The sequence below is a fragment of the Microtus ochrogaster genome, linkage group LG5, assembly GCF_000317375.1.
Source record: "Microtus ochrogaster isolate Prairie Vole_2 linkage group LG5, MicOch1.0, whole genome shotgun sequence".
In the NCBI taxonomy this organism is placed as follows: domain Eukaryota; kingdom Metazoa; phylum Chordata; class Mammalia; order Rodentia; family Cricetidae; genus Microtus; species Microtus ochrogaster.
The window spans coordinates 17906746-17918384 of NC_022031.1; the positions used below are offsets into that span (position 1 = coordinate 17906746).

General features: G+C 42.1%; 1 protein-coding gene across 1 annotated transcript in view; it reads right to left on the reverse strand.

Moving 5' to 3' along the window:
• Dnajc5b (DnaJ heat shock protein family (Hsp40) member C5 beta) overlaps nucleotides 1-11639 on the reverse strand; it is a 91550-nt gene that overhangs the window by 9735 nt on the left and 70176 nt on the right. The window contains exons 4-5 of the mRNA XM_005361900.2: nucleotides 4856-5069; nucleotides 1059-1230 (exon numbers count right to left, since the gene is read on the reverse strand). Coding sequence (XP_005361957.1) covers nucleotides 1059-1230; nucleotides 4856-5069 — 386 coding nt within the window. The remainder of the gene's footprint in view (nucleotides 1-1058; nucleotides 1231-4855; nucleotides 5070-11639) is intronic.

The following is an 11639-nucleotide window of genomic DNA, read 5'->3' on the forward strand; positions in this document are numbered from 1 at the left end:
AGGTGGGTGAGCAGAGAGATGTGTGCACACAGACGGACAGACAGAGGTGGCTGGGCAGAGAGGAGATGTGTGCACACAGACGGACAGACAGAAATGTTTGAGCAAGCTGAGTTCATTCTTCACAATGCTTTGAGGCTATCTTTGAGTGTGCAGGTGAGCAAAGAAAAGGAGGAGGCTCACTCCTGTTCGACTCCCAGATCACCACGCAACAATACAAAGAACAGTTAAGGCCGTGGCTTCTCAGTCCCGTGTATTTCAATGGGTATCCTAAAGACTGAAGTGTATCTCTGGGGAGCAAGTTCTACCTTAGCTTGTTGTGGAATATTAGTCTAAGATGTGCTACATGTATTATGGAATGTTTGTTCAAAGATGCAAAGATGTGTTTCATTCTTTCATGTTGCCTTTGTTGAACTCTATGAAGCTGTGTTACTTTTCCTGTCGAAAGCACCTGATTGGTCTAATAAATAGCTGCCAATAGCTAGGCAGGAGAGAGAAAGAGTCGGGGCTGCCAGGCAGAGAGAACAAATAGAAGAGGGGGGAGAGAGAAAAGGAGGAGGAGAGGAGGCGCCAGGAGCCAGCGACCTAGCCACACAGTCAGCCATAGGGTAAGAAGTAAAGAAAGACATATAGAAGAGAGAAAGGTAAAAGTCAGAGGCCAAAGGTAGACTGGATAATTTAAGTTAAGAACAGCTGGCTAGAAACAAGCCAAGCTACATTCCAGCATTAATAAGTAAAATAACTCTCCATGTATTTATTTGGGAACTGGGTGGTGGGGCCCTGAAGACTCTCACGCAGAACTCGTTTCTCTTGTAAAGAGATGGTGAACTGTACTTGCCTTACGACATCATGGGTGTTTAATAATTTCTCTCTAATAATGTTAAATTTAACCTTTCTCTACGGTCAGTCAAGGTCAATGCCCCTCATCTTCTCCCAGATATCCACCGAGCTGATAGTCTTGGCGGAGTGACCCTGTATGGCCACTGCGCCTGTTACTTTAGTAAGACCTAGCACCCACTCCAATCTGTACCATGGCGCCCGCGCCCTCTACGCTCAACTACCTTCTTTCATGTCAGTCCTGATTTGTTCCTCAAGGTCCTCTGGTGACACGTAGAAGTCCTCTTCTGGTGCCGATGACTTTGGCCGACAGTGTCCGCAACAACAGTTGCAGCAGCAGCAAAGGCAGCAGCAAAAATAGCAGCCTGTCAGGAGGCCGATGACGATGAACAAGGTCTAGGGTAAACAGAGAGGCCAAACTCTGAGGGAGGGGCACGGAGAGGAGGGCAACCCCAGAAATAAAGTCTGTAGCTGTGTACCCGAGAGCCTTAAAGACATCTCAGCATACCGTGCATGCCACACACTCGCCCTTAGCCGCATCCCTGTGGGAACATCTTTTACGTCCCATTCTCACGAACGTTTACACAAATGAAACCTGGAGGAAATTCCTTTCAGTCAGAGCCATGAAGTTCAGCACTTTCTTCCTTTTTCTTAGGCTGTTGTGGGTGCTGAGAGTGAGGAAAGGGAAACAGAACCCGAACCAACTACTGGACAGAATACCCACTGGCCACGTGAACTAGTCCTGCTGTCTTATTCAATGGAAGTCAGTTACCACCACGGAAGCGCTGCAGGGTGATGCTCCCTGCACTTCCCCCCCTGCTGCCCACACTGTTAGTAACCTGGTCCTGCACAGCCTTTCCAGACCCCTCCCTCCTCACTCCCTTCCCTGTTTGGGTCAGAGGACTTTGTGAGTTCTGCTCAGTGTCTCTGGTGTCACTTCAAGAACCTCCTCTTGGCAGCTCCACGTCCACCCTTGTTCCCTTTCACTCCACCCTGTGAGGTTGCTGGAGTGAGCTATAAGAGAAACCCTTGCTCTCCGTAGCTCCTGCAGGGGGTTCCTGCCAACTCTCTAGGCACCAGCACAACCCTGTTCCTGCCATACAGCTCGACTCTGCACGTGGATTCGCTTGCTTAGACATCCCCGCCCTTTCTTCAGTTAATATCCACCTGTTGTCTAAGGGCACCTCAAAATTCCCCTTTATTGTGTCTTCCCTGATTCCGCTCCAAAACAGCGACCACCTATCCATCGCAGCCCAGCTGTGTGCCATACCGACTTAGACCGCTACTCCATTCTTGTTGACAGTTGAACAGACTGGCTGACAGCCCTGTCTCATTATATCAGGCTGCGTGCCTTACAGGCTCCTACCAACAGTCATCCTTCAACCCCATGTGTCTGGTGGATTAGAACCTGACATGTTGCAGACACCCAGTTCCTCCCTAATTAACGAGTATACAAAACAATAGGCAAACAGACATTGGTGTCTCCCAGGAACAACACCAAGATTTCCCTACAAGCTTAAATGCCTTGCTCATTAAACACGATACACACTCTTGACTTCCCCAATCTGAAATTCCAAGAAAACCGGTTTTTTTTGTCAACTGAGAAAAGTCAAATTTGCTATAATACGTAAAGAAGCTTGTACATCTTCCATCTTAATGCAGATTTTATATAATCAGTGAGTGGGGGTGGGGCATGGATAAAGATGACGTGTGTACACACACACTTCTTCAGATACCTAAGAAGAATCCAGTGCTAACACCCCCACCTTCCTTCCCCTCCCTCACTTCCCCATCTTCTCACCATGGCTCCAGAAATGGGTTGGGGTCTGACGATGGCTTGCGGAGGGGGACCTCAGTCAGGGGGACCTCAGTCACACACACTGGCAGTCTCTTTGCTGTGTATGCTGTATGATTTTACCATCTTAAGGACATTTAAAACCCCCCACTTGGTGTGGGAGATCCTTCTGTCTATGTGTTCCTTTTATTGGCTAATGAATAAAGAAACTGGCTTGGCCTATAGCAAGGTAGAACTTAGCTTTGTGCAGAAAACTAAACTGAATGCTGGGAGAAAGAAGGCAGAGTTAGTGAGAAGCCATGTAGCCCCTTCGGAGACAGATGCCTGAACTTTACTGGGTAAGCCACAGCTATGTGGCGATACACAGATTACTAGAAATGGGTTAAATTAAGATGTAAGATTTGGCTAATAAGAAGTTAGAGCTAATAGGCCAAGCAGTGATTTAAATAATATGGTTTCTGTGTGATTATTTTGGGAGTCTGGGCAGCCAGGAAACAAACGCGTGGTCTTCCTACTACACCTGCTTGCCTCCAAGACCCCCGTGAGCATTCCCCAGGCATGGCCCTGAGGACCTCTGCCCTTCACCTACACTTTCTTTTGCTCTGCTACTTCCATACTGTTCTCTGAAAATCTCCTTTTCATCCCAACTCTGCTTCCTTCTCCAGGGAAACTGCCTTGTGTGGGAAACAGCCTTCCTTCATTCCTTACCACATTTACTCCCCTATTAGATGCTAGCAGGTACCTGGCATTTTTTTTAAAATGCACATCTTGATGGTACACTGATTCATTCGTATGGAGTATATTTAATGCCACTTTGACGAGCATGGTACAACTGAGCTTTGGTACAGCAGAAAAGGAAAGTATACCTCTTTTTTTAGAGCATCATGCCTGTAATTGCTTTGCGTCACATGTCTTTGCTACAGAGTGGATGAGGCTTGTCTATAGGGATTTTAATCAGTTTCTTCAGCTTCCTGGACATGACAACCCATTCTCCTCTTTAGGCAGACAAGATATAATACTGAGTCTGGTAAATGTGTGTGGTTAGTGGGCCTGCAGATTCTCCTTCCCATGGGAACAGTGTCATGCCTGGAAGAAAGGGCCCCAGGCAACCCCACAAAAGCCTGCTTGGTTATATGAGCGCTAGTCTGCTCTCACCGATGACTTGGTCAGAATGTCCCTTCTCATCCTGTGCTCCAAATCCACACCGTACCATCTCTTTATCCCAGGACCCCCACAGAGAAAGGTCAGTGGGGATCTAGGAAAGCTAGAAGGCTGCAAGTGAGCTTTGTGGCACAGACTGTCTCTTCCAGCTTACCTCCAAAAACATCCTCTCTCCATTACCAAATTCTTCAGTATAGGAAGGTGAGTAGGAGAAAATGGCAATCAAAATTCTACTCAACACGAATCCTGCCTTTTCTGAAGACTGGGGTTCTTAAAAAATTATTATTTACCACAACTTACATGAAGGTCAACTGCCCACAAAATACATTAATAGACCATGCGCATGTTCTATATATAAAATAGTTTTTATCAGAAATATTAAAATTCATAAAAGTATAAATATACCACCACCAAATATACATACATTGGAGTTCCTGGGAAAAGAAGATCACTACTACAATTCTGATTTCTTAAGTCTTTATATTGTTTTTTTTTCTTAACCAGGTATCTATCAGTTTCTCTCTCCCTCATCAATTCCCAGTACTCTACTACTTAATTCTCACCTTTCCCCACATTGTCATCTCTGCTACCTCAAGGCGACTCCAGCTGAGCCTGTGAGATAATTACCACTCATTCTCCTAGGTATTGTCTTTGCTGATGTAGCCTAAGCTATAGATAGTAAAGTACACGGGCTAAATTTGTCTTATAATAATTTATTAAATAGTTGTCATACTAATAAATTATTTTGGGTTTTGAGCAATGAGTCAGTTCTTAATTAGTCACTGCAGGAGAGGAGGGGAGCAGTCAGAATTAACCTGGAGCTCCAAACTCAAATATAATTAACGTCCAGAAGTCTGTTAAGTCATGTTGGATTTCATAATTAATTGATGGGCTGAAGAAAAATGGTCCCCAAATAACAGCTTTCAGTGGAAGTGATGTCTCATTTTATTTACAAGAGTTTAATAGAAGGAAGGATGATCTTCCTTTGAGATAGGTTCTTAAAAGGATGAAGAATACTGTGATCTTCCAGGAAATTGTTTTTGAAGAAAAAAAAAAGCGATTTACCTTTGCCCACCAACTTGACAGCATGAAGTATGTGTTAACGTTTTCGTCTCCAAATTGCTCAGCCACATAGAGCCCCAGCGATCCATACTTGTCATATATGTTTCTTTTGGATGGGTCGGTGAGGACTGCATGGGCATTGTTGATTTCTTTAAACTTCTCAGCAGCAGACGCGTCATCTGGGTTCTTGTCTGGATGGTATCGCAGGGCTAATTTTCTTTCAAAATTAAAAGTAAGGAGAGAAAGCATTAGCTGTTTAATCAAAAATTACAATATCATTTTCTAAAAGACAGGTTCATTTGTTCATCTTTTATTCATACACATATCGGGGGTGCTAAGTTTCATACTCTTGGCAACTTGCCTAAAATATAAGTTTTTATTGAAGGATGTCATTTGTTCCAGGTGTGCAGAAACAATCAGATTGTTTCTCCCTCCACATCCTCAAAGGAATTGTCGCTAGGGGAATAAAAGCTGTGCCTGAAACAGTTTACTTCTGGCAAAGGAAGGTGGCTGCAGACTGCCGCAATGCATGGAGGTCTCCTAAATCATATTACCGTGAACAAATATTAGGGTCCCTTCTTAAGTCCCTATGTGCCTTTATCACCTTTTATCTTTCTAAACAAACTCATGATTTCTTTTGCTTCCAAGAACACAGCTGACTTCTTTCCACTGAGTTCTTCCCACTTCTAACAGCCTGGGCATATATAATTGTGGGTATAAGACTCTTCCTCCCTCCCATGGCGATTATAATGATGATCCTGAGGACATGGCCCGTGTTCTGTGTTGGGAGATGTCTTGGATTGTTCTCAAGAATACTGAGATATGAAAAGCAACCTGTAAAATGGGTTTAACAAGCCAGCCTTCTAGCTTCCTATCCTATAGCCATTCTCTCTCTTCCCTCAAAAATCAATTCACATGATTCAAATGATCAAAGCCATGTTCAAAATCGAGTCTTCACTTCTTTTCTCCACTAAACAGTCAATCATGTGACTATTAGTTAAAATACCATGTCTCTTCCCCCTCCTCTGCCCAATCTGGGTGCGCACAAGTGCCAAGCACTGCAGTCTACTGAATTGATTCAGACACAATGGCCCATTTTAATGCTATAATAGAGCCCAAATGTAGAACAGAAGAGTCACATATTAAAACCAACCTGTGAACTGAAAACCCACACCTATTTTAGGCATTAAATTTTGCTGATTGAGATATCCACACAAGCTAAGGATCAAGGATGCTTTAGTTAGTTTGTTTTGTTTTCAAGACAGGGTTTCTCTGTAGCTTTGGAACCTGTCCTGAAACTGACTTTTGTAGATCAGGCTGGCCTCAAACTCACAGAGATTTGCCTGTTTCTGCCTCCCAAGTGCTGGGACTAAAGGCATGTACCACCACTACCCAGTAGGATCAAGGATGCTTAAGAAGCACCAACATACTTGAAAATGTAAGTCAAGGTATATAATCCATTCTAACCCTCAACTCAGAATAAATAAGGAGAATAGAATAATCAGAGTTTATTAGTTTAAGTTTGGTTGACCAACATGGTTTTTGGTTTGCTTGTTTTGTTTAGGGTTTTTTTTTTTTTTTTTTTTTTTTTTTTGGCTTTCAGAGATGTTTGGAGTACCATTAAGTTCTTACAGCTGCAACTACTGGTGTTGTGGTTTTTAAATGCAGAATTGATAAGAAAGTCTTTATTCCTAGCCCAACATGCTTGCCTTGTTGTTTTTGAACTTTTTCAATGCTTACTGTATGCCACCACTGTGAGCTTGGTATAAATATTCTCACAACAAGCACGAGAAAGGAATTACAATGATCCCATTTCACACATGGGAATACACAGATGCTGAAAAGTTAAGTATCTTGCCCAGCATCACACAGTTAAAAGTCATATCTAGGCTCAAAACATGGACAATTTGATTCTTAGTCCATGTGCTCTTATTTGCATTCTGCTGTATTGGGATCTTATAATTAAAATTTAAAATTTTTTGGCTTTAGTCTATGTGACATGAGAGACTACCAGAATATTATGAGATCATCTGTATACCCAACTTTATCTCAAGGAGGCTTATGTAGTCTGAAAGATGGGTAAGACAAAAGTGGGCAATTGCTTCTTGGGCCTTTGTGGTGATTCAGGCAGTTGTTCCATGGTAGAGGGTGATGATTTGGATGTGAGGATGAAAGACAGATGAAGAAGATAGCAAATTCAGCCTGAGCAAACAGCTGTTTAATGAGCTAGCAAGGGACTTTTTGTAGTGAGAAAGTTTTGATGGGGTCTAAAAGTTCTATTTTGGACACTTGAGATACCTGTCAAAATTCTAAGGGGATCTAGAGAGTTGTGAGTCCAGAGTTCAGGAGGAAGATACTGTAAGAGACACATATTAGGAAGTTCTCAGTAGGCAGGTGATAATTATGTTCATGAAATTGCAAGGGTGGTATGGGAAGTTGTTCTGTATATGTGTTGCTTTTATTGGTTAATGAATAAAGCTGTTTTGACCAGTGGCTTATCAGAATAGAGCTAGGTGGGAAAAGTAAACTGAATGCTGGGAGGAAGAAGGCGGAGTCAATGAGAAGCCATGTAGCCACAGCTGCCACTAGAGACTGTTGATAATTGCCAGTAGGCCACAACCTCATGGTGATGCACAGACTAATGGAGATGGGTTAGTTTAGGATATAAGAGCTAGATAGCAATACACTTAAGCTATTGGCCAAACAGTATTGCAAATAATATAGTTTCTGTGTGTTTATTGCAAGACCAGGCAGGATAGAAGCCTCCCTGAACAATTGGTGCACCAATGTGGGGCTGACTAAATCACGTAAAACCTGAGAAAGCTTGGAAAGGAATCCTAGACACAAAAGAACAGAGTTAAGAATGACTTTTTGGTCACAGCATTTTCCTGAGTGGGCTCTAGAAGCAAGCAGAGGCATGGTTCCTTTAAGAGAGGTCTTCCTGATTTAGCAGTATCAGAAAAAAATCCATGCAGTTTTGAAACAGTGGCTTCCTGGTCCATGCTGCCAGCATGAACTCTTTCAGGAGGCCAAGCACTTGAATGGTGTTTGTGGGCAGCATGCTGCAAGTTATTCAGTGGTAACATGAGCCAATTGGTTACCAGAGTTGAGGTGGTGAGCATGGCTCTCACCCAACAGTCTCAGAGGCAGTGATGGACTTCTACCATATAGGACTGGGAAGAGCCAAAAGGCAAAGCAGCCTAACCACACTACATTGTATTTTATGAAGCAGTCTTCACCAGAAAAGGATTATAGATATGCAATAAAGACAGATTCAGATTAAAAAAAACTCTAAATGGGTCACAGTCTTGGATAAATGTATGTACGCTTGGGAGAGAGAAGAAAAATAATACAAACAGTTATAAAAGGAAGTAAATGATTATAAAAAACAAAGTCTTTAAAGAGACACAGTTCAGTCATAGATTAAAGGGGTAAAAAAAACCACGCCACATAAAGATGGAAAATACACAGAAAGTATGGATTATGTATATTATGTTTTCCTTAATTTTTTTGACTGTGAAGGAGCTAAGTACAGAGAGATGTTTCATTGTGACAGCTGCTGAGCTAAACCAACATATAAACTTTAAAGGTGTCTTGACTCCAAAATTTGAGTCTAAGGATATGATGCTTTAAAAAATAGGTTCTTCTTTTGTTTCCACAGAGGATGAGGATCTGTGGATTTCTTTTTTTTTTTTCAAGTCAGGGTTTCTCTGTGGTTTTGGAGCCTGTCCTGGAACTAGCTCTTGTAGACCAGGCTGGTCTCAAACTCACAGAGATCTGCCTGCCTCTGCCTCCCAAGTGCTGGGATTAAAGGCGTGCGCCACCACCGCCCGGCGGATCTGTGGATTTCTTTCAGAATAATGTGGTTTGATGGACCAAGACCCCCCAAAAGGTCGCCGTGAACACCCCCAAAAATTACTTTGCCAAACAAAAAGCAGGAAACAGTTTGGAGACAACTACACCCAAATTCACTAAATGATTGTTTATGTTTGTTTACATTTAACAGGGGATATGTTATAGATGTGAATACTTTGCATTGGTATGGATCTTGGTCTACTGACACAAATTTAAGTTCAATTTTGTTACATGTATATTTCTGTTCTTGATTAAGGTATTGTATTTGTACAGCTCACTTAAAAATGTAATTATAATTAAGAAATATAGGTTAATAAATAATTATCTATAAAATTCAAGCTTCTAGACATGTTAGCTAGGTTTACCAGATATATAGAGATACATTTTAGTTAGATAGACATTCTTCAAATCTTTCTGAGACCTTCAGAATATGTAATTTAAAATGTTTTAATAACTTGGGACTTTTTATGACAATGAGACACATTGCTCCTAGCAACACTAATTACTTCAAGAGGAAGATGGGCATTGAAGAGCTCCTTATAAAGTTTGTTAGCCATTTGGGCAGAAAGTGCTCTTGCATGAACTGTTTGACTGGACATGCAGGACCCACAGAAAAATGACTGCTGAAGTTGCCTAAAGAAGGTGAGACAGTCCTTTGAGGTTCCTGCTTCATGAAAGAGTCTGCCAGCTATTTTGCTGGACACAGAAGAAAGCAACTGATGAACCTTGCCAATACAAGGCATAAGAGATCTTCAAATTCCCTGCTTCATGGGAATGTCTACTGGATACTATGGGCCTGTAGGCTGAAGATGAATTCCCCATGGTACAGAAGAACTTTGGGTGACTGTCTAAACAGCAAGATGTCTCTGCCAATTCCAGAGTTTTGGAAGTCGCTTACAATGCACTTCTTGTTTACTTAGGTAATATTATATTCTTCTGGAATCTTTGATGGAGTTGAAGAATAGATAGTTATAATTTTCCTTAGTTATGATAAAATATAAAGTAGATATAAATATTTCAACTTTAATTCTTGATGGACAACTGTTTTGTTGCATGTAATTTTACTGTGTTAAAGTTAAAAACCTTCCTTTTAGTTTATACAGAAAAGGAGAAATGGTGTGGGAAGACCTTCTGTATATCTTGTACTTTTATTGGTTAATGAATAAAGCTGTTTTGGCCAGTGGCTTAGCAGAATAGAGCTAGGTGGGAAAACTAAACTGAATGCTGGGAGAAAGAAGGCAGAGTCAATGAGAAGCCATGTAGCCACCACCAGGGATAGATGCCTCCACTCGAGCCCACCAAAACTTTACCAGTAGGCCATGACCTCACGGTGATGCATAGGCTAATGGAGATGGATTAGTTTAGGGTATAAGAGCTAGCTAGCAATATGCTTAAGCTATTGGCCAAACAGTATTGCAAATAATATAGTTTCTGTGCATTTATAGAATAACAAGGTAGGACAGAAGCCTCCCCCAATACAAGGGAGTCCAAAGAAAGTGATCCAAAAAGTTCAAAGACAGCCTTGGGATAGGATTGAAGAGAAAACATCCATGTAGGGTGGGCTCACTTTATGGAGGCCCAAAAATGTGAGCCTATTCCATTCCACCTTGTCTGAAGATCAAAGAGTTTGAGCTCTTTCAAGGTTGTTGACAACAACCGTAGCTACACAACCTGACATAGGGTGTGGTTACTTGGTGTTTTGGACATTAAGATGGCCCATAGAGGTATATCCTCTCCACCCTGACCAAAGGTCAGAGAATTCAAGCTTACTTGAATTCTGCTCCTTCTTTTGAATTAAGAGGTTCGATCTAGGGAGGGGCTGCCCTCAGGATACTTGGTCTAGGATTCACTGCCTAAACAACAGAATGCTTTTCTCAAGAATTAATGTCTTAATATCTCTAGTATTGGGGAAAGTAACTGTTCTGGTTGACCTTTGTAACATGTTAAAGCCTTCCTTTCTCTCCCCTTTTGTATTGGAGTGTAAAAGTATAGGGAAAATTAAACACTGGCGGGCGAACTCAGGACTCAGAACTCAGTATGCAGGGGACTGAGTGGTCCTCCTGATACTAGCCTATGTCTCTGTAATTTTTTCTTGTCTCTGTTCCTCCTACTTAATGTTTTCTAATCCTCACACTCCTACCCTGAAACATATAAACCCACCATTGCTAGGGTCATGACAAAAGTCACCCCCAAAAAGGTGGTCTCTGACATACGCAGCCCAATAAGCTGCAGTTTATGAAGAGTTTACAATCCCAACACCCAAGAGGCCAAGATAGGAAAGTCTTGAGTTCAAAGTCAATCTGTCTCAAAAAACAAAAACATTTTAAAACAGACAATAAAAAACAAGGATCAATAAAACAGGAAAAATCTGAACAGTGCATAGTCTTAGGTCTTAGGATCCAAGGGAAGAAGGTATTTCAGGGAGGAGTAATCCTTGAGGCTGCTGATGCTGGGAGGTTGTGAAAACCGAGGCTCAAAACTGACCACTTGATTTAATGACCTGATATTCCCTTGACCACACACACACGCACACACACACATGTGCACACGAGTGCACACATGAGAGAGAGGGGGTTCTAAAAGAGGGAAAGGTAAAAAAGAGTAGAAAATGGGAAAATGGAAGGTAACAACCAAAATTCACAGTGCTTATGGCTGTACACAGAATTACAGGCAGCTACTTGCTTATTAAAAATATATCTATATGGTGCACCCACCCACTGAGACGTTGGGGCTGATCTAATGGGAGCTCACAAAGGCCAGCTGAACTGCGACTGATGGAGCATGTGGTCAAACCAGACTCTCTGAATGTGGCAGACAATGAGGGCTGACTGAGGAGCCAAAACAATGGCACTGGGTTTTGATCCCACTGCATGTACTGGCTTTGTGGGAGCCTAGTCTGTTTGGATGCTCACCTTCCTAGACCTGGATGGAG